The sequence below is a fragment of the Bos grunniens genome, chromosome 29, assembly GCF_055505025.1.
Source record: "Bos grunniens cultivar Pamir isolate PY7600 chromosome 29, Bosgru_T2T1.0, whole genome shotgun sequence".
Taxonomy (NCBI): Eukaryota; Metazoa; Chordata; class Mammalia; order Artiodactyla; family Bovidae; genus Bos; species Bos grunniens.
In genome coordinates this window covers 28,017,315-28,034,971 of record NC_141193.1, presented here as the reverse complement: position 1 = coordinate 28,034,971, position 17,657 = coordinate 28,017,315, and the positions used below count along the sequence as shown (strand labels likewise).

At 38.0% G+C, this 17,657-nt stretch overlaps 1 protein-coding gene and 2 long non-coding RNA genes across 12 annotated transcripts in view; 2 read left to right on the top strand and 1 right to left on the bottom strand.

Moving 5' to 3' along the window:
• Positions 1-7,220, top strand: part of LOC147342449 (uncharacterized) — a 521,236-nt gene extending 514,016 nt beyond the window's left edge. For all 5 annotated transcript variants that reach the window (XR_015158071.1, XR_015158070.1, XR_015158072.1 and 2 more), the window contains 3 exons: positions 3,806-3,914; positions 6,078-6,217; positions 7,069-7,220. This is a non-coding gene — a long non-coding RNA (uncharacterized LOC147342449). The remainder of the gene's footprint in view (positions 1-3,805; positions 3,915-6,077; positions 6,218-7,068) is intronic.
• The window catches only part of LOC147342448 (uncharacterized), a 32,131-nt gene extending 16,090 nt beyond the window's left edge, over positions 1-16,041 (bottom strand). For 2 of the 5 annotated variants that reach the window (XM_086385596.1, XM_086385598.1), the window contains exons 1-2: positions 15,360-16,041; positions 14,947-15,009 (exon numbers count right to left, since the gene is read on the bottom strand). In XM_086385596.1, the coding sequence (XP_086241722.1) occupies positions 14,947-15,009; positions 15,360-15,401 (105 nt within the window). In that variant the 5' untranslated portion in view covers positions 15,402-16,041. Of the gene's footprint in view, positions 1-11,745; positions 13,192-14,519; positions 14,577-14,946; positions 15,050-15,359 lie in introns of those variants that run through there. The other 3 variants (XR_015158067.1, XR_015158066.1, XM_086385597.1) reach the window with 3 other exon arrangements.
• LOC147342447 (uncharacterized) overlaps positions 14,520-17,657 on the top strand; it is a 108,242-nt gene continuing 105,104 nt past the window's right edge. The window contains exons 1-2 of one of the 2 annotated variants that reach the window (XR_015158075.1): positions 14,520-14,702; positions 14,970-15,079. This is a non-coding gene — a long non-coding RNA (uncharacterized LOC147342447). Of the gene's footprint in view, positions 14,703-14,895; positions 15,080-17,657 lie in introns of those variants that run through there. The other variant, XR_015158074.1, reaches the window with a different exon arrangement.

The window sequence follows — 17,657 nt, the reverse complement described above, 5'->3', positions numbered from 1 at the left end:
GTCACAAAGAGTCAGACACAACTGAGTGACTGAACTGGACTGAGTGACTGAACTGGACTGAGTGTGTATGAGTTTCCCTGGTGGCCCAGATGGTGGAGAATCTGTCTGCAATGCAGGAGACCTGGGTTCAATACCTGTGTTGGGAAGATCCTCTGGAGGAGGGCATGGCAACCCACTCCAGTATTCTTGCCTGAAGAATCCCCATGGACAGAGGGGCTGGCAGGCTACAGTCCATGGGGTTGCAAAGAGTCGAACACAACTGGGCAACTAAGCACAGCATGGCAAAGCATAGCGTGTATATGTTAAAACCAAAGTCCTAATGTAGCCTTTGTCCCTTTCCCCTTTGTAACAGTATTTTGTTTTCTATGTCTTTGGGTCTATTTCTGTTTTGCATATAAGTTTATTTGTATTTCATTAGATTGCATTATAATTGATATCATATGATATTTTAGAATAAATTTGCTAACTTTTACAATAAGTAAAACCTGAAGCTATTTTGATTGGGATTATACTAAATCTACAGGTCATTTGCCTGGAGTCGGAAATGGTAACATCCTCCAGTATTCCTGCCTGGAAAATTCCATGGTCAGAGGAGCCTGGCTGGCTATGGTTCATGGGGTTGCAGACAGTCATACATGACTGAGCATGCATGCATGCTTGCATTCACACACAGGTCATTTCATGCAAACTAGTACAGCCACTATGGGAAACAGTGTGGTGATTCCTTAAAAAACTGAAATAGAACCGCCATACGACCCAGCAATCCCACTGCTGGGCATACACACTAAGGAAGCCAGAATTGAAAGAGACACATGTACCCGTGTTCATCACAGCACTGTTTATAATAGCCAGGACATGGAAGCAACCTAGATGCCCATCAGCAGATGAATGGATAAGAAAGCTGTGGTACACAAGGGAATATTACTCAGCTATTAAAAAGAATGCATCTGAATCAGTTCTAATGAGGTGGATGAAACTGGAGCCTATTATACAGAGTGAAGTAAGTCAGAAAGAAAAACACCAATACAGTATATTAATGCATATATATGGAATTTAGAAAGATGGTAACGATGACCCTGTATGTGAGACAGCAAAAGAGACACAGATGTAAAGAACAGTCTTTTGGACTCTGTGGGAGAGGGAGAGGGTGGGATGCTTTGAGAGAATAGCACTGAAACATGTATATTATCACATATGAAACAGATCGCCAGTCCAGGTTTGGTGCCTGAGACAGGGAGCTCAGGGCTGGGGCACTGGGATGGCCCAGAGGGATGGGATGGGGAGGGAGGAAGGAGGGGGGTTCAGGATGGGGAACACATGTACACCCGTGGTGGATTCATGTCAATGTATGGCAAAACCAATACAATACTGTAAAGTAATTAGCCTCCAATTAAAATAAATAAATGAAAAATAAAATACTGAGACTCACAATCCATCAAAATTATATACCACTCAATTTGTTTGGGTCCTATTTAATTTATACTGCTTTATATATTAATATTTCACTGCCTCACATATATTTTGTAGTTTAATTTGTTGCAATTTTATTTTGTTTTCCATTTGTTGGTGGTGGTGGTGGTGGTGTGGTATTGAGGAGCTCAATAGATTGCCTATATCCAGCCTTGTCTCCTGCCAGGACTTGGTACATAATTTGTAGGGCTATGTGCAAAATAAAATTATGGAGTTCTTTGTTAAAAGTTGAAGATAGTGACACCAGAGCATTAAACCAAATATAGGGCATCTCTGAGCATGGGACCTAGTGCAACTGCATAGATTATATGACAATGAAGCCCACCCTGTCTCCTACAATATTGCTAAATTCATTCATTACTTAAGTAGAGATATTTGGTAGATAACTGAAATTTTCTACATAAATGATCCTTTGCCTGTAAAAAATTATAACTTTATTTGTTCCTTCCCAATCCACATTACTGTGCTGACTAGACCCTCCAGTTAACTTCTATTCAGCATAATGTTGAATGGAAGTAGTGAGAGTAGGCTGATTTGCTTTCATCCCATCTTCAAAGAATTATATTAAGTCTGTCTCTGCCTTTCAATTGTTCATTTATACTTAATGTAATTATTGATATTGTTGGCTTTATGTTATATCGTTATTTCTTTGCATCTCTTTTGACTTTGTTCACTCTTGGCTTTTTTTTTCATTAAAGCCTATTTTGATATCCTATGTTATCTTCTCTATTGGGTTATTGGTCATACTTGCTTTATTTTAAGTTGCTCCAGAGCTTAAAAAATGTATATTTATTGACTACAATCTAATATCAGAGACGATTATACCATTTTGCATGTAATGTGAGATGCTTAAAGGAGCACCCTTCCATTTTGTCTCTTTAGTCTTTTGTGCTTTTGTTGCCATACATCTATACAAACTTGTTCAGTCGCCCAGCTGTGTCTGACTCTGCAACCCCATGGACTGCAGCATGCCAGACCTCCTTGTCCCTTACCATCTCCCAGAGTTTGCCCAGGTTCATGTTCATTGCACTGGTGATGCCCTTCAGCCATCTCACCCTCTGACGCCCTCTTCTCCTTCTGCCCTCAATATTTCCCAACATCAGGGACTTTTCCAATGAGTCGTCTGTTCACATCACATGACCAAAATACTGGGGCTTCAGCTTCAGCATTAGTCCTTCCAGTGAATATTCAGGCTTGATCTGCCTTAAGATTGACTGACTTGATCTCCTTGCTGTCCAAGGGACTCTTGGAGACTTGGTACAGTCTTGAGAGACTTGAAGACTCTCAAGAGTCTTCAGTACCACAGTTCGAAGGCATTAATTCTTTGGCATTCTGCCTTCTTCACGATCCAGCTCTCACCACCATACGTGACCACTGGGAAGACCATAGCCTTGACTATACGGACCATTGTTGGCAGAGCAACGTTTCTGCTTTTCAACACAGTCTAGGTTTGTCATTGCTTTCCTGCCAAGAAGCAATCGTCTTCTGATTTCATGGCTGCAGTCGCCATCCGCAGTCGCCATCCGCAGTGATTTTGGAGCCCAGGAAGAGGAAATCTATCACTACTTCCACTTTTCCCCTTCTATTCACCATGCATTAATGGGACTGGATGCCATGATCTTCGTATTTTTTAATATTTAGTCTTAAGCTGGCTCTTTCACTCTCCTCCTTCACCCTCATCAAGAGGCTCTTTAGTTCCTCTTAGCTACCTGCCATTAGAGTGGTGTCATCCACATATCTGAGGTTGTTGATGTTCATAGCTGCACAAGCTATGAACCCTATATTATATTGTTCCTATTTTTACTTTAAGTGGTCAATTATTTCAGTGACATGAAAATATATATTTACTTTATATACAAATGTATTCCATATAAATTTTTATGTTTACACAAATTTATACATTATTTACATTTTATATTTACCTTTATATGGATTCCTATATGTAGTGTTTCCATATAGTTTTATTTACCTTTAACCTAAAGAATACACTCACACATAACACAATTACACAGCTCTACTCTACAGAGTAGTTGCAAATATTGTACCAATGAATATTTTATTTCCCTGAACAATTTGCAGTGTAAGTAGCTAAATATTGGGTTTCAGGTTTACAGAGTTTTTTTGCTATTTTGTTAGCACTTTAAGGATGAAGATGTCATTTCATAGTTTTTTTTTCTCTTTTATGTTATTTCTGATGAATAGTCAGCTATCATTCTTACTATTTTACCAATGAATATAATGTGTTTCTTTTTCATCAATGAGAATTTGATCCCACTACCATTTTTTCTGATAACAGTAACATTTCTTCTCTAATTCAGAATTCTGATTTTTTCAGATGAAAAATTCACCACAGTTTCTGTGTACCTCATCACCTGTCCCAGGACTTACCCCTAGTGAGCTGAGAGTCCTCATCTCCAGTGAATTTTGAGAAGCAGACAGCAAGGGTAAGTGACAATGCCAGTGAAGATTATCTCCATTTCGACATGTTTGAGATGTTGCCTGTGTATTGTCAATATGCACAATCCAGAGAACACCCACAATGAATATGTGTGTATCTGCCTGTTGGGTAGTGATGTACCAAAGTTAGGTGTCAGGGATTTGGTGGGAGCAGTTTGTTGCAACAAAAAGGAGTATTTTTTTTTCACTGACTTTGACTTTCTTTAGGATGCCTGGTAAATAGAGATAATAAAAAGTAAATTTTTGTCATTTTTAACACCATTTGTAAATGATCTACAGACATAGCATCCTCTTTTATCAGTTCTGCCTCCCTGAATTTGCCACAACTGCCAGGTGCCCTCTAGTGCCTTCTTTAGGCATGAAATTTTGGAAATGATTCTCATACAATCATGTCAGCTATGACCATGATCACAGTACACTGATACAAATACTTAGGACAGAGACACTCTTTCTGAGTTTTGAGTTACACTGAAAGAAACGTAACTAGGACAACAATGATCAGCATCTCTTCAAAGCTTTCTGGAGAAGAAAAGGAAACTGGCTCAGACAGGTTAATAATTATTCATAATCAGCCAGATGAAATATTGAAAATAGATTTAAGCTCAGATATGAATAGTTCCCAAAGTCTGTATCCCTAAAGCCTAGACTGTATGGCTCTTCTCAAGCCCTAGTTATCTGTGAAATTCCGACTACTACTTTAATCTTCCAGGCTCTTAGTTTCAATTCCTGTAAGGTAATATTATTATCGTGTCTTACAGATCCCACAGAGATTAGATGAAACAGGATAAAGACCTTAATACAAGGAATTAATTTTTCAAAGGTTCTTAATTAAAAGATTGTCTTTTCTTAATTTTTGCATTCCAGGATCAACGATTGATTGGAAAATATAGGACAAGCTTGCAATCTGATCACTGTCAAAGCCTTTTGCTATTTCTCCTAAATGCATTTGCAAAGTGTTTCTTTGTTACTATTTCTCTCTTTTCTGAGTTGGCACATAGCACCAAGCATCTTGGGTTGTTTCAAATAAGGGGACTTCTCAGGAATTTTTTCATGGAAATAAGTTTTATTAAACAAGTTTTATTTCCATGAATAAATTAAAATTGGAAATAAGTTTTCCCCCAGTTTTATTGAGATTTAATTGACATGTAATAGTGTGTAAGTTATAAGGTGTACAATGTGTTATTTGATAACACTTGTTATTGATATTGAGAAATTATTTCCATGGTAGTGTTAGTTAACATTTCTATTGCCTCACATGGTTACTATTTATTTTTTGTAGTAAGAATAATTAAGATCCATTCTCTTAGTAATTCCAACTATGTAGTACAGTATGGTTAACTATGATCACCATACTGCACATGAGCTCTTAGAATTTTTCGTCTTATACCTTCAAGTGTATATACCCATTAATGAACGTTTCCTCATTTCCCTCACCTTCTAGCCCCTGGAAACTACCATTTTACTCACTCTTTCTGTGAGTTTGTCTTCTTTGATTCCATATATAAGTGAGATCATACAATATCTGTCTTTTTATATTTGACATTTCATTTAGCACAATGACCTCAAGGTTCATCTGTGTTGTTGCAAAATGCAGAATTTCCTTCTTTCTCATGACTTGATAATATTCAGTTGTGCTCAGTGTATACAGTTGACCTTTGAACAATTAAAAATATTATTGTTTAGGGGTACCAAGCATAAAAACCCACTTCAGTATTCTTGCCTAGAGAATCCCACGGACTGTAGCCTGTCAGGCTCCTCTGTCCATGGGGTCACAAGAGTTGGGCATGACTTAGCGACTAAACCACCACCACCAAGCCCTCTAGCGGTCAAAAATCTCAGTGTAATCTTACAATCAGGTTCCTTATCTGCAGTTCTATTGTACATCTACAGACTCAACCAAGTGTGTATTGTGTAGTACTGTAGTATGTATTTATTTAAAAAAAAATCTGCTTATAAGTGGACCCACGCAGTTCAAACCCATGATGCTCAAGGGTCAACTGTATATGTAGATATTTAAGTATATATCTCACATCTTCTTTATCTATTATCTATAGATAGACATTTGGGTTGTTTCCGTATCTTGACTACTATGAATAAACTACAGTAAACATGAGGGTAAATATCTCTGATACCATTTTCATTTTATTTAGCTATCAGTAGTACCTCAGATGGTGAAGAATCCACCTACAATGCAGAAGACTCCAGCTCAATTCCTGGATTGGGACAATCTCCTGGAGAACAGATAGGCTACCCACTCCAGTATCCTTGGGCTTCCCTGGTGGCTCAGCTGGTAAAGAATCTGCCGCAGTGCAGGAGACCTGGGTTTGATCCCTGGGTTGAGAAGGTCCCCTGGATAAGAGTTAGGCTACCCACTCCAGTATTCCGGCCTGGAGAATTCCATTGACTGTATAGGCCATGGGGTTGCAAAGCATTGGACATGACTGAGTGACTTTCACTTTCGTACACCCAGAAGTGGGATTGCTGGATCATTAACATGTTAGTTCTATTTCAAATTTTTTGAGAACCCTCCATACTGTTTGCCATAGTGCCTGCACCAATTTATATTGTCACCAACAGTGCCCAAGTGTTCCCTTTTCTCCACAAAGTGTATCTTTGCCACACTTTTTATCTTTAGTCTTTTTGATAAAGGCCATTCTAACTAACAGGCACGAGAGGATAGCTCATTGTGGTTTTGATTTGCAATTCCATGATGATTAGTGACATTGGACAATTTTTCATGTTCCTGTGGGTCATGTGTATTTCTTGCTCTTAAAAAGTATCCATTCAGTGGAGAAGGAAATGGCAACCCACTCCACTATTATCCGGGAAATCCCATGGACAGAGGAGCCTGATGGGCTACAGTCCACAGAGACACAAAAGAGTCAGATATGACTTAGCAACTAATCAACACCAACAGGAAAACTAGTATGAGACCTTCAGTGGCTCACAGCCCCTGAGACTGGATATCTTGTGGACCACAACAGCAAAAGTATCCATTTAGATCCTCTGGCCATTTTTCAGTCAGATTGTTTTATGCTTTTGTTTCTTGCCATTGAGCTGTATGAATTTCTTATCTATTTTGGCTATTCTCAACCCCTTCTCAGATATATGGTTTACAATTTTTTTTTTTTTATTCCATAGGTTGCTTGGTAATTCTGATTGCTTCTTTTGCTATGAAGAAGATTTTTAGTTTGATGAAGTAGCAGTAGACCCACTTATTTATTTTTGCTATTGTTGATTGTGCTTGGTGTGTCATATTCAAAAAATATATATATTGCCAAGACCAATGTCAAGAAGTTTTGCCTCTGTGTTTTCTTCCAGTACTTTTATGGTTTCAGGTCTCTTATTCAAGTGTTTAATCGATTTCAAGTTAGTTTTTGTGAGTGGTATAAAATAGAGATCCAGTTTTATTTTTCTGCATATGATTTGGTTTTTCTAACACCACTTAATGAGGAGAATATCCTTTCACGATTGAGCAGACTTGGCTCCCCTGACAAATATTAGTTGATTGCATACATAAAGATTTATTTCTGGGCTCTCAATTGTGTTGCATGGGTCTATGCATCTATTTTTTACCAGTTATATATTCTTTTGATTACTACATTTTTGTAATATCACTTTAAATTAGGAGGTGTGATGTATCCAGCTTTGGGCTTCTTTCACTGAGTTGCATTAGCCATTGAGAGTCTTTTGTGGTTCCATACAAATTTTATAATTTTTTTTTATTTCTGTAAAAAAAATGCCATTGGAATTTTGACAGGGATTTACTTAAATATATAGATGGCTTTGAATAGTATGGACATTTTAATAATATTAATTTTAATTCATGAATATGGAATTTTTTCCATTTGTGTCTTCTTCAATTTCTTTCATCATTGTCATAGTTTTCAGGGTTAACTGTCTTATACGAAGTAAGTCATTCTTTTACGTACTCCATATAGCCTATTCAAAAGCTAAAAAGCATTTGTAAAAAGAGAGAGAAGTAACAAGACAGCATCACTTCAAAAAACAAAAAGCAAAACAACAAGCTAGGTACCAAAAATTCAGGACAAGTTTGATTTGATATTGTAACAATGGAACATTGTTGACTTGTTCACAAATTCAAGTTGAAAGACACACTAATTTTTTTTTTTAATTGTGTGATATTAGCTGTAGGTTTTTTCCATAGACATTCTTTGTCAGATTTAAGAACTTCCCATCTGGCTCAAATTTACTGAGAAAACAATTTTTTAAGCTCACAAACGGGTATTGAATTTTATTTTCAAAGGTTTTATTTTTGCATATATTAAGATGGCCATATGCTTTTTACCCCTATTTTTTACTGTTAAAATAATGAAATGTTAAACTAATCTTGCATTCTTGGAATAAACCCCACTTAGTGATAATGTGTTTGCCTTTTTATATGTGCTGGGATTTTATTTGTAATATTCAGGGAATTTTGTGTCTGTGTTTTTGCTTCTTGAGATAAATGCTTATTGATTTTTCATTTGCTCTTCTTTTCTAATAGATATTTAAATCTATAAATGTCCCACTAGCAACTGCTTTATAAGGATATATCACATTTTCATTATTTTATAGTCATTTCAAAATATTTTATAATAGTCCTTTTTTTTTTTTTTTTAGGGGACTTCTGAGAAATTTTCTTTTTTTTTTTTAAATTTTATTTTATTTTTAAACTTTACAAATTGTATTAGTTTTGCCAAATATCAAAATGAATCCGCTACAGGTATACATGTGTTCCCCATCCTGAACCCTCCTCCCTCCTCCCTCCCCATACCATCCCTCTGGGTCGTCCCAGTGCACTAGCCTGAAGCATCCAGTATCGTGCATCGAACCTGGACTGGCAACTTGTTTCATACATGATATTATACATGTTTCAATGCCATTCTCCCAAATCTTCCCACCCTCTCCCTCTGCAACAGAGTCCATAAGACTATTCTATACATCAGTGTCTCTTTTGCTGTCTCGTACACAGGGTTATTGTTAGCATCTTTCTAAATTCCATATATATGCGTTAGTATACTGTATTTATGTTTTTCCTTCTGGCTTACTTCACTCTGTATAATAGGCTCCAGTTTCATCCACCTCATTAGAACTGATTCAAATGTATTCTTTTTAATGGCTGAGTAATACTCCATTGTGTATATGTACCACTGCTTTCTTATCCATTCATCTGCTGATGGACATCTAGGTTGCTTCCATGTCCTGGCTATTATAAACAGTGCTGCAATGAACATTGGGGTACACGTGTCTCTTTCCCTTCTGGTTTCCTCAGTGTGTATGCCCAGCAGTGGGATTGCTGGGTCATAAGGCAGTTCTATTTCCAGTTTTTTAAGGAATCTCCACACTGTTCTCCATAGTGGCTGTACTAGTTTGCATTCCCACCAACAGTGTAAGAGGGTTCCCTTTTCTCCACACCCTCTCCAGCATTTATTGCTTGTAGACTTTTGGATCACAGCCATTCTGACTGGTGTGAAATGGTACCTCATAGTGGTTTTGATTTGCATTTCTCTGATAATGAGTGATGTTGAGCATCTTTTCATGTGTTTGTTAGCCATCTGTATATCTTCTTTGGAGGACTGTCTGTTTAGTTTTCTGGCCCATTTTTTTTATTGGGTAATTTATTTTTCTGGAGTTGAGCTGTAGGAGTTGCTTGTATATTTTTGAGATTAGTTGTTTGTCATTTGCTTCATTTGCTATTATTTTCTCCCATTCTGAAGGCTGCCTTTTCACCTTGCTAATAGTTTCCTTTGATGTGCAGAAGCTTTTAAGTTTAATTAGGTCCCATTTGTTTATTTTTGCTTTTATTTCCAATATTCTGGGAGGTGGGTCATAGAGGATCCTGCTGTGATGTATGTCGGAGAGTGTTTTGCCTATGTTCTCCTCTAGGAGTTTTATAGTTTCTGGTCTTACGTTTAGATCTTTAATCCATTTTGAGTTTATTTTTGTGTATGGTGTTAGAAAGTAGTCTAGTTTCATTCTTTTACAAGTGGTTGACCAGATTTCCCAGCACCACTTGTTAAAGAGATTGTCTTTAATCCATTGTATATTCTTGCCTCCTTTGTCAAAGATAAGGTGTCCATATGTGTGTGGATTTATCTCTGGGCTTTCTATTTTGTTCCATTGATCTATATTTCTGTCTTTGTGCCAGTACCATACTGTCTTGATAACTGTGGCTTTGTAGTAGAGCCTGAAGTCAGGTAGGTTGATTCCTCCAGTTCCATTCTTCTTTCTCAAGATAGCTTTGGCTATTCGAGGTTTTTTGTATTTCCATACAAATTGTGAAATTATTTGTTCTAGCTCTGTGAAGAATACCATTGGTAGCTTGATAGGGATTGCATTGAATCTATAAATTGCTTTGGGTAGTATACTCATTTTCACTATATTGATTCTTCCAATCCATGAACATGCTATATTTGTCCATCTATTAGTGTCCTCTTTGATTTCTTTCACCAGTGTTTTATAGTTTTCTATGTATAGGTCTTTAGTTTCTTTAGGTAGATATATTCCTAAGTATTTTATTCTTTCTGTTGCAATGGTGAATGGAATTGTTTCCTTAATTTCTCTTTGTGATTTCTCATTATTAGTGTATAGGAATGCAAGGGATTTCTGTGTGTTGATTTTATATCCTGCAACTTTACTATAATCATTGATTAGTTCTAGTAATTTTCTGGTGGAGTTATAATAGTCCTTTTGGTTTTCTCTTTTATCCTTTGGTAATTTAGAGTATTTTGCTTTAATATTAAACATTTGGAGATTTTCTTTTTTTTAATCTATTACTGATTTACTGTTTAATTCAACTGTTGTCAGAGAATATTCTATGACTTCATCCTTTACATTTTTTGAACCTTCATTTATGTCACAGCATTTAGCCTATTTTGGTAAATATTAGTGATAAAGATTATTAATACCTTAAGAATATAAGGATATATTTTATAATTTAGACTATGATTTTAGAATATTGTGCTCTTCAATTATGTTAAGTAGAAGACCAGTGAAAATACTTATGTGTGACATATGAGATAAGTGCTTTATACTATCAGCTAGAGAATGTCTCTCAGTCTCAGATAATTCTTTGTTTGGGTGGCTGTCGTGTGCATTTAGCAGTATCCTTGTCTCTACTCATTGTGTCTGGAAGCAGTTTTCTGGTCCCGATTGTGACAATCAAAATTGCCTCTGCTGCTGCTAAGTCACTTCAGCCGTGTCCGACTCTGGACAACCCCATAGATGGCAGCCCATCAGGCTCCCCCGTCCGTGGGATTCTCCAGGTAAGAACACTGGAGTGGGTTGCCATTTCCTTCTCCAATGCATGAAAGTGAAAAGTGAAAGTGAAGTCGTTCAGTTGTGTCTGACTCTTTGCGACCCCATGGACTGTAACCTACCAGTCTCCTCCGCCCATGGGATTTTCCAGGCAAGAGTACTGGAGTGGGGTGCCATTGCCTTCTCCGCAAAATTGCCTCTAGATATTGCCAGATGTTCACTGAGGGGAAAAATCACCTCCAGTTGAAAATCACTGAACTATATAAAGAAACAATTTTTGATAAAATCAGTGTACCTATGTAGATACATTTTATTATAAAAAATTCTGGATTTTACTATAAAAATATAGCTGCAAATTCAATAATAGTTACTATGTATGGTTGAAATAGCATATGACATCACTTATATGTGAAATCTAAATTATGATAAAAATAAATTTATTTTCAAAACAGAGACTCACAGACATAGAAAACATGGTTTTCTATGGTTACCAAAGTGGAAAGGGGATGAGTGAAGAATAAGTTAGGAGTTTGGGATTAGTAGATACAAGCTATTATATATAAATTTGATAAACAATAAAGTCCTACTATATATAGTACAGGGAACTACATTCAATATCCTATAATAAATCATAAGGGAAAAGAAGGTGAAAAAGAATATACATTTATAAAACTGAATTACTTTGCCATACACCAGAAACTAACACAACATCATAAATCATATATATCAATTAAAATGTTAAAAACAAATAAAATATAAATAAGAATGAAAAGAGAACATGTGATTCCTATTCAAAATGTAACACATGAAAATGATCCAAAAGCTGTGAAACATCGAGCAAACGCAAGGAATTCTTATGTGTCATAAGCATGGGAACCATATGATATACTTTACTGTATGTTCTATGCCTAGGCAGATATCACAATTCAATACGACACTTTTTTCTCATTTTGTTGTTCAGTCGTTAAGTCATGTTCAACTCTTTGTGACCCCGTGGACTGCAGCACACCAGGCTTCTTTGTGCTTCACTGTCTCCCAGACTTTGCTCAAACTCATGTCCATTAAGTACGACATGAGTGATGCCATCCAGCCATCTCATCCTCCGTCATCCCCTTCTCCGCCTGCTCTCAGTCTTTCCCAGCATCAGGGTCTTTTCCAGTGAGTCTTCTCTTTGAATCAGGTGGCCAAAGTATTGGAGCTTCAGCTTCAGCTATAGTTCTTCCAGTGAATATTCAGGGTTCATTTCCTTTAGGCTTGACTGGTTGGATCTCCTTACAGTCCAAGGGACTCTCAAGAGTCTTCTCCAGCACCACAATTCAAAATTATCAGTTCTTCAGCATTCAACCCTCTTTATGGTCCAGCTCTTACATCCGTACTTTCCCACTAAGCCTAGATATTTCCTCAGAATCCTTTTCAACAGAAGAATCAAGAAAGCTATCACCAATAGATCAGAGTGAAAAAGTTCTTTGCTATCCCTGGGATATGGCCTTTAGATCCTTCTTTTCATATTCCACTTCCACTAATTTACTCAGTGATCTTCAAGAGGAATAAAGGGGAAAGGGCATCCAGGTACTGTCTCCAACAACAGGGTTCTCTGTTTGAGGATGCAAGGTGGGCTGCCACACTGGCATGACGGTATTTGTGAACCCTCTTCTGAACAGTGATACAGCTACTGCACCGGGGGATAAACTGGCTTTTGAATATGAATCCACTCTTCTGGCTAATGGGGAGGGAAATGGCAGCCCACTCCAATATTGTTGCCTGGAGAGTCCTGTGGATGGAGGAGCCTGGTCGGCTGCTGTCCATAGGGTCGCACAGAGTCAGACACTACTGAGGTGACTTAGCGTGCATACATGCATTGGAGAAGGAAATGGCAACCCACTCCAGTATTCTTGCCTGGAGAATCCCAGGGATGGAGGAGCCTGGTGGGCTGCCGTCTATAGGGTTGCATGGAGTTGGACACGACTGAAGCGATTTAGCACCAGTAGCAGCAGTAGCTTCTGGCTAAAGAATAAAATATTTTCCCAAATTCAAAAATAACTCTCCTAAATATGTGCACTGCAGACACCAACCATGGAAACATCTGTTTGTCTTAGTGCAAGTGTTAATAGATTGTATAGTCAAGTATCACACAAACTCATCCATCTTAAAATAGAATCAATAGCAAAATGTATGCAGACTCAGAGCACCTCCAAAGGGAAGAAAGAAAATGATGGAAAAGTGATTCAAAGTTAATTGTATCTAGATAGCTTCCCCAGACAAAATGTCAGTTGAATGCAAGGAAGCAGTGGAAATAATGCCTTGATAAAATAAAAGACTCAAAGCAAAACATCCAAATTTCGCTTCAAATCAGTGCAAAGTCTTTATTCAAGAATCACTGTAAAGCTACATTCCTCTTCTTTATTATTTTGCTATGGATACTTTTCCTTTTTCATGAAACACAAGCCAAGAAAATAGCTTATATTTTGTCATGGAAATGACAAATTGATTAGAGCCTGAGTACTTCAGTGTTGTGAGGTAAAGACAATTATGCATTATTCTGAAATAACTGCAAAACTAAGAATTGTTGAAGCAATACCTAAATGACTATGGAAAATAAACAGGGAGAATTGTGAACTTTTTAATGTGGCGTTTCAGCCTGAGCTCAAGTTATAAATATCAGCAAATTCTCCGCTGTGCTTCATTGCATTCCTCTAGTGCAATTTTTTTAGTGCTTTGAGATATTAGACAGCCATATATTTTACTCTCACTGCTAGTAGCCAATTTGCAAGAAAGCAAGTAATATAAAAATGGCTATTTACTCTGTTCCAAGTGGTACAGTCCATTATCACTCTTCACTGATGTTGTTACAAGGATAGCAAATCAATAATCAGTTCTCATTCCCTAACTCAGTAAACCATCTGCTCCCATTATTGTAAACCATGTTCAGTTTGGATACAAACTTTACTGCTGTGCTAGAAGCTGATTCATTTGATAAGACCACAGACATCACCACAGGAAAATTATTTCTTAATTACCTTTCTCTGAAACTTAAATGGCTAAATGCTAGGGAATTCCTTTGCCATCAGAAAAACGAACATTACAAGACATTGTAAATGTATCAGTGAAGACAAGGGCTTTGTCTACAATGGCAAATGACTTAGTCCATCTCACGTAGCTTTTCCTCAAATAAGATTACTCAAGTAAGCATTGGCTCTACACAGGAAGCCTCTACATGGGAAGTTAGAGATGCATCACAGCCTGTAGGACATTGCTTCTGGAGCAGCCATTGAGTTGAAACTGAGGATAATTATCAATTAGCTCCACCATGCCCACAACCTGTTTTCACTTACCAAGCTCCCTTTAACTGCTTTTATAAAAACTTGCATGTCCTCCGAGCATCACACGGCCTAAACAATCAGATATTTGCCCAAGTTATTTCTCTTTTTTCCCCAGGAAGTCAGCTGTGTCTCGTTCAAACTCAAGCTGGCTAAGACCACCAACCCTCCCAATGGGCATACATGAGGATCTACTCGGTAAGGTTTTTATGTCAGAAGGCCCAAACCTCTGACATAACATCCACACTCTGATTTTCTGAGCATGCATACCATTAAGAAACCTGTAGATTAGTTGCATCTGTGCTGAACAACAATTACTTCACCTTTTTCTTCCCTCCAATCCCCAAGCCTCATCTTTATCCCATAAGTATCCCAAGCCCTCCCCCTTCCAGGAAGCAGATCTGAGATTTGTTCTCCTGTCTTGGCTATCTTGCAAACACACCTTTTCTCCACTGCAAACCTCAGCACCTTGGCAGCTGACTTGCCGCACTTCGGACACAGGAACCTGTACACGAAGGAAAAGGAACAAGTCCACGATTCTGAAACTGAGATGGGAATCACTGGATGAATTTCAGGTAAAACATTTAATGGCCCCAGATCCAAGTGTATGAAATAATTTCTTTGTTTTTTATAACTCAGTTTAACTGATTCTAAGCCTCTATTCTGCTAGATACAGAAAATGTCAACTAGGAATGTCAAGGAGACACTAAATTCTGTTTTCTTAGACAATTCACGTTTTGAATTCTGTGGCACTCTCTCCTCCCAAGCCCCATTTTTCCCCCTTCCTCCTGCTGGGACTCACTACAAGTTCCGAAGAGGCTAACACCAATGTTGGAGAAAGGCGTCTTTTCTAACCTTGTTACAGTGTGCGAACACCTTTTGAGATGTCTCAAGCATGTCTCCCTCAGGCAAGCAGTGTACAAAAAATGGAGGTACAGAAGCACAGAGGTAGGGCAGAGTTCGTGACTTCTTGTCAAGTTCCGTGTTGTTTCAGGTTCTCCTTCTGGTCTGCAGGCTCCCTCCGGTAGCTATCTTCTGTGCCTCTTTCCACATGTGTGAAAAGAATCATTTGCTCTTTTGCGTTCACTTTGGGACTTCGAGTGTGACTCCTGACGCTTGTTTTTGTGTATTTGTTTTTAATGCAAGTGCCTGACTTTGTCAAGGCTCCCATTTCAATGAGGTATTCCCTTCAAAGACGGGGTCTCCAGCAAACATGTTTCCAGCCTTCCAACTAGATAAAGAGCCAGGCTACCTCCCCCAACTGAGGCTCCTTTGTTTTAGAGATCTTGGTTGATTTTCAGAACTGACCATTTGGGCCATTTTTTCCTCTTCCTGTATTTAAATTCCCACTCTTGTGTTTTAAATACTCTTACTCAGTAAAGAGCCCACAAAACCCTAGACCCTCACCCTTGGCCTCAATCAAAGTAGAACTCTAGGCCTTTCTCTCCCCATAACCTGTGAGGCTCCAGGTGTGCCCTATAATTTCCAGGTCTTGTAAGTAATAAACCTTTGGTTTTTTTCAAAGTTCTCAGATGGTGATTGCTGAAGGGCGTGTTGCAATCATAGTAAGAATCACAAGGGCCAGTTCAAGCACAACACTGTTGATAGGCTGAGACTAGTGCAAGACAGGACCGCAAGTGGATCCAGGGCAGAGCAAGCATTCACACTGCCCCTCCCATCCATAGCAGCCATCTCTGCTGTATTCATTTCCCATTACTGTGGCACAAAGGGCCTTGGTAAAGCTTCTGACTATCAGAATGCCAGACAGGACCAGGGAGGCAAAGGTCCTCTTTGCACTGATTCACTGCATTGATTCATGAGCTATCTTTGGAATATAGAGACAGACCAACAACTAGCCAGCACTCCCCTCTTACCAATTGCGTCTGTACCCCTAGTTCATGGAATCTATCTCAGGGTTAGATTGTATGGAGCAGAAAGGGGGCAAAAACTGGTCTTACTGATAGGTAGGGCTTCCCTGGTGGCTCAGATGGTAAAGAATCTACTGCAATGCAGGAGACCAGGGTTTGATCCCTGGTTCGGGAAGATTCCCTGGAGAAGGGGATGGCAACCCACTCCAGTATTCTGGCCTGGAGAATCCCATGGACAGAGAAGCCTGGCGGGTGGCAGTATATGGGGTCGCAAAGAGGCAGACACCACTGAGCAACCAACACTTTCACTTTAATGATTACGTATTCTTTCTAATACTTCCTGATTTATACCTGCTCAAGGATTTTAATTGTGGAAGTCAGTAATTTGAAATGTTGATTCTGTTTCCCACCCTAACAATTCTTACATGATGGGTGCCCTTCTATCTAGTTGCATGAAGGAGTTTCACCTGGTTGTTTAGGTAGTATAAGAAAGAATTGCTATTTAATACTTAGACCCCTGCTTCAGACAGAGTTAAGTTTTAATTTGTCACTTCTGTGTGACATCTCAGAACAAGGAAGTCCTATTTTACAGTCTCTATTAAACTCAACTAGAACCAAGTGACTGGTGTTTATAGTGTGTCCCTTATCAGACTGCAACTACTTCAAGGACAAGGCTGCTTTTTTTTCCAGGGCTGCTTATGATCCCTTCATTTTTTGAAGGGATAATAAATGATCTTTAAAATAAACCTTACATACTGAAGACATCATAATATATAAATATGTAGCTTAGACAATGATTATAGAATTAATACCTATGAAACCACTATCAGAATTCGTAACATTTCCCCACTGTACCCTTTCTGCTTACAAGCACCTTCACTTTACAGAAATATTACCTTGATTTTTAATTATATGTAATTAAGTATACTGATATATGTAATAATTCTAGTTTTGAACTTTATGTAGAGGGAATCAAATTTATGTTTCTAAGATGAACTCAGTGTGCAGTTATGTTCATTCATTTATTTTTATGTATAGCATACTTTATACAAATATACCACCCTTTTTATAATCTGTACTAATGTTAGATCTGTGGTGCATTTCCAGTTTGGGAGTGTTTTGAGCTGTGCTTCTATGACCATTCTTATACACATAGGTCTTGGTTCACATAAACATAAGTTTCTCCAGGTTAAACATCTGAGACTGAAATTCCTGGGTCATAGAATATATAGATGGTAATTCTAGAAATTATGCCAAATAAATTTTTATACAATTATAAATATTT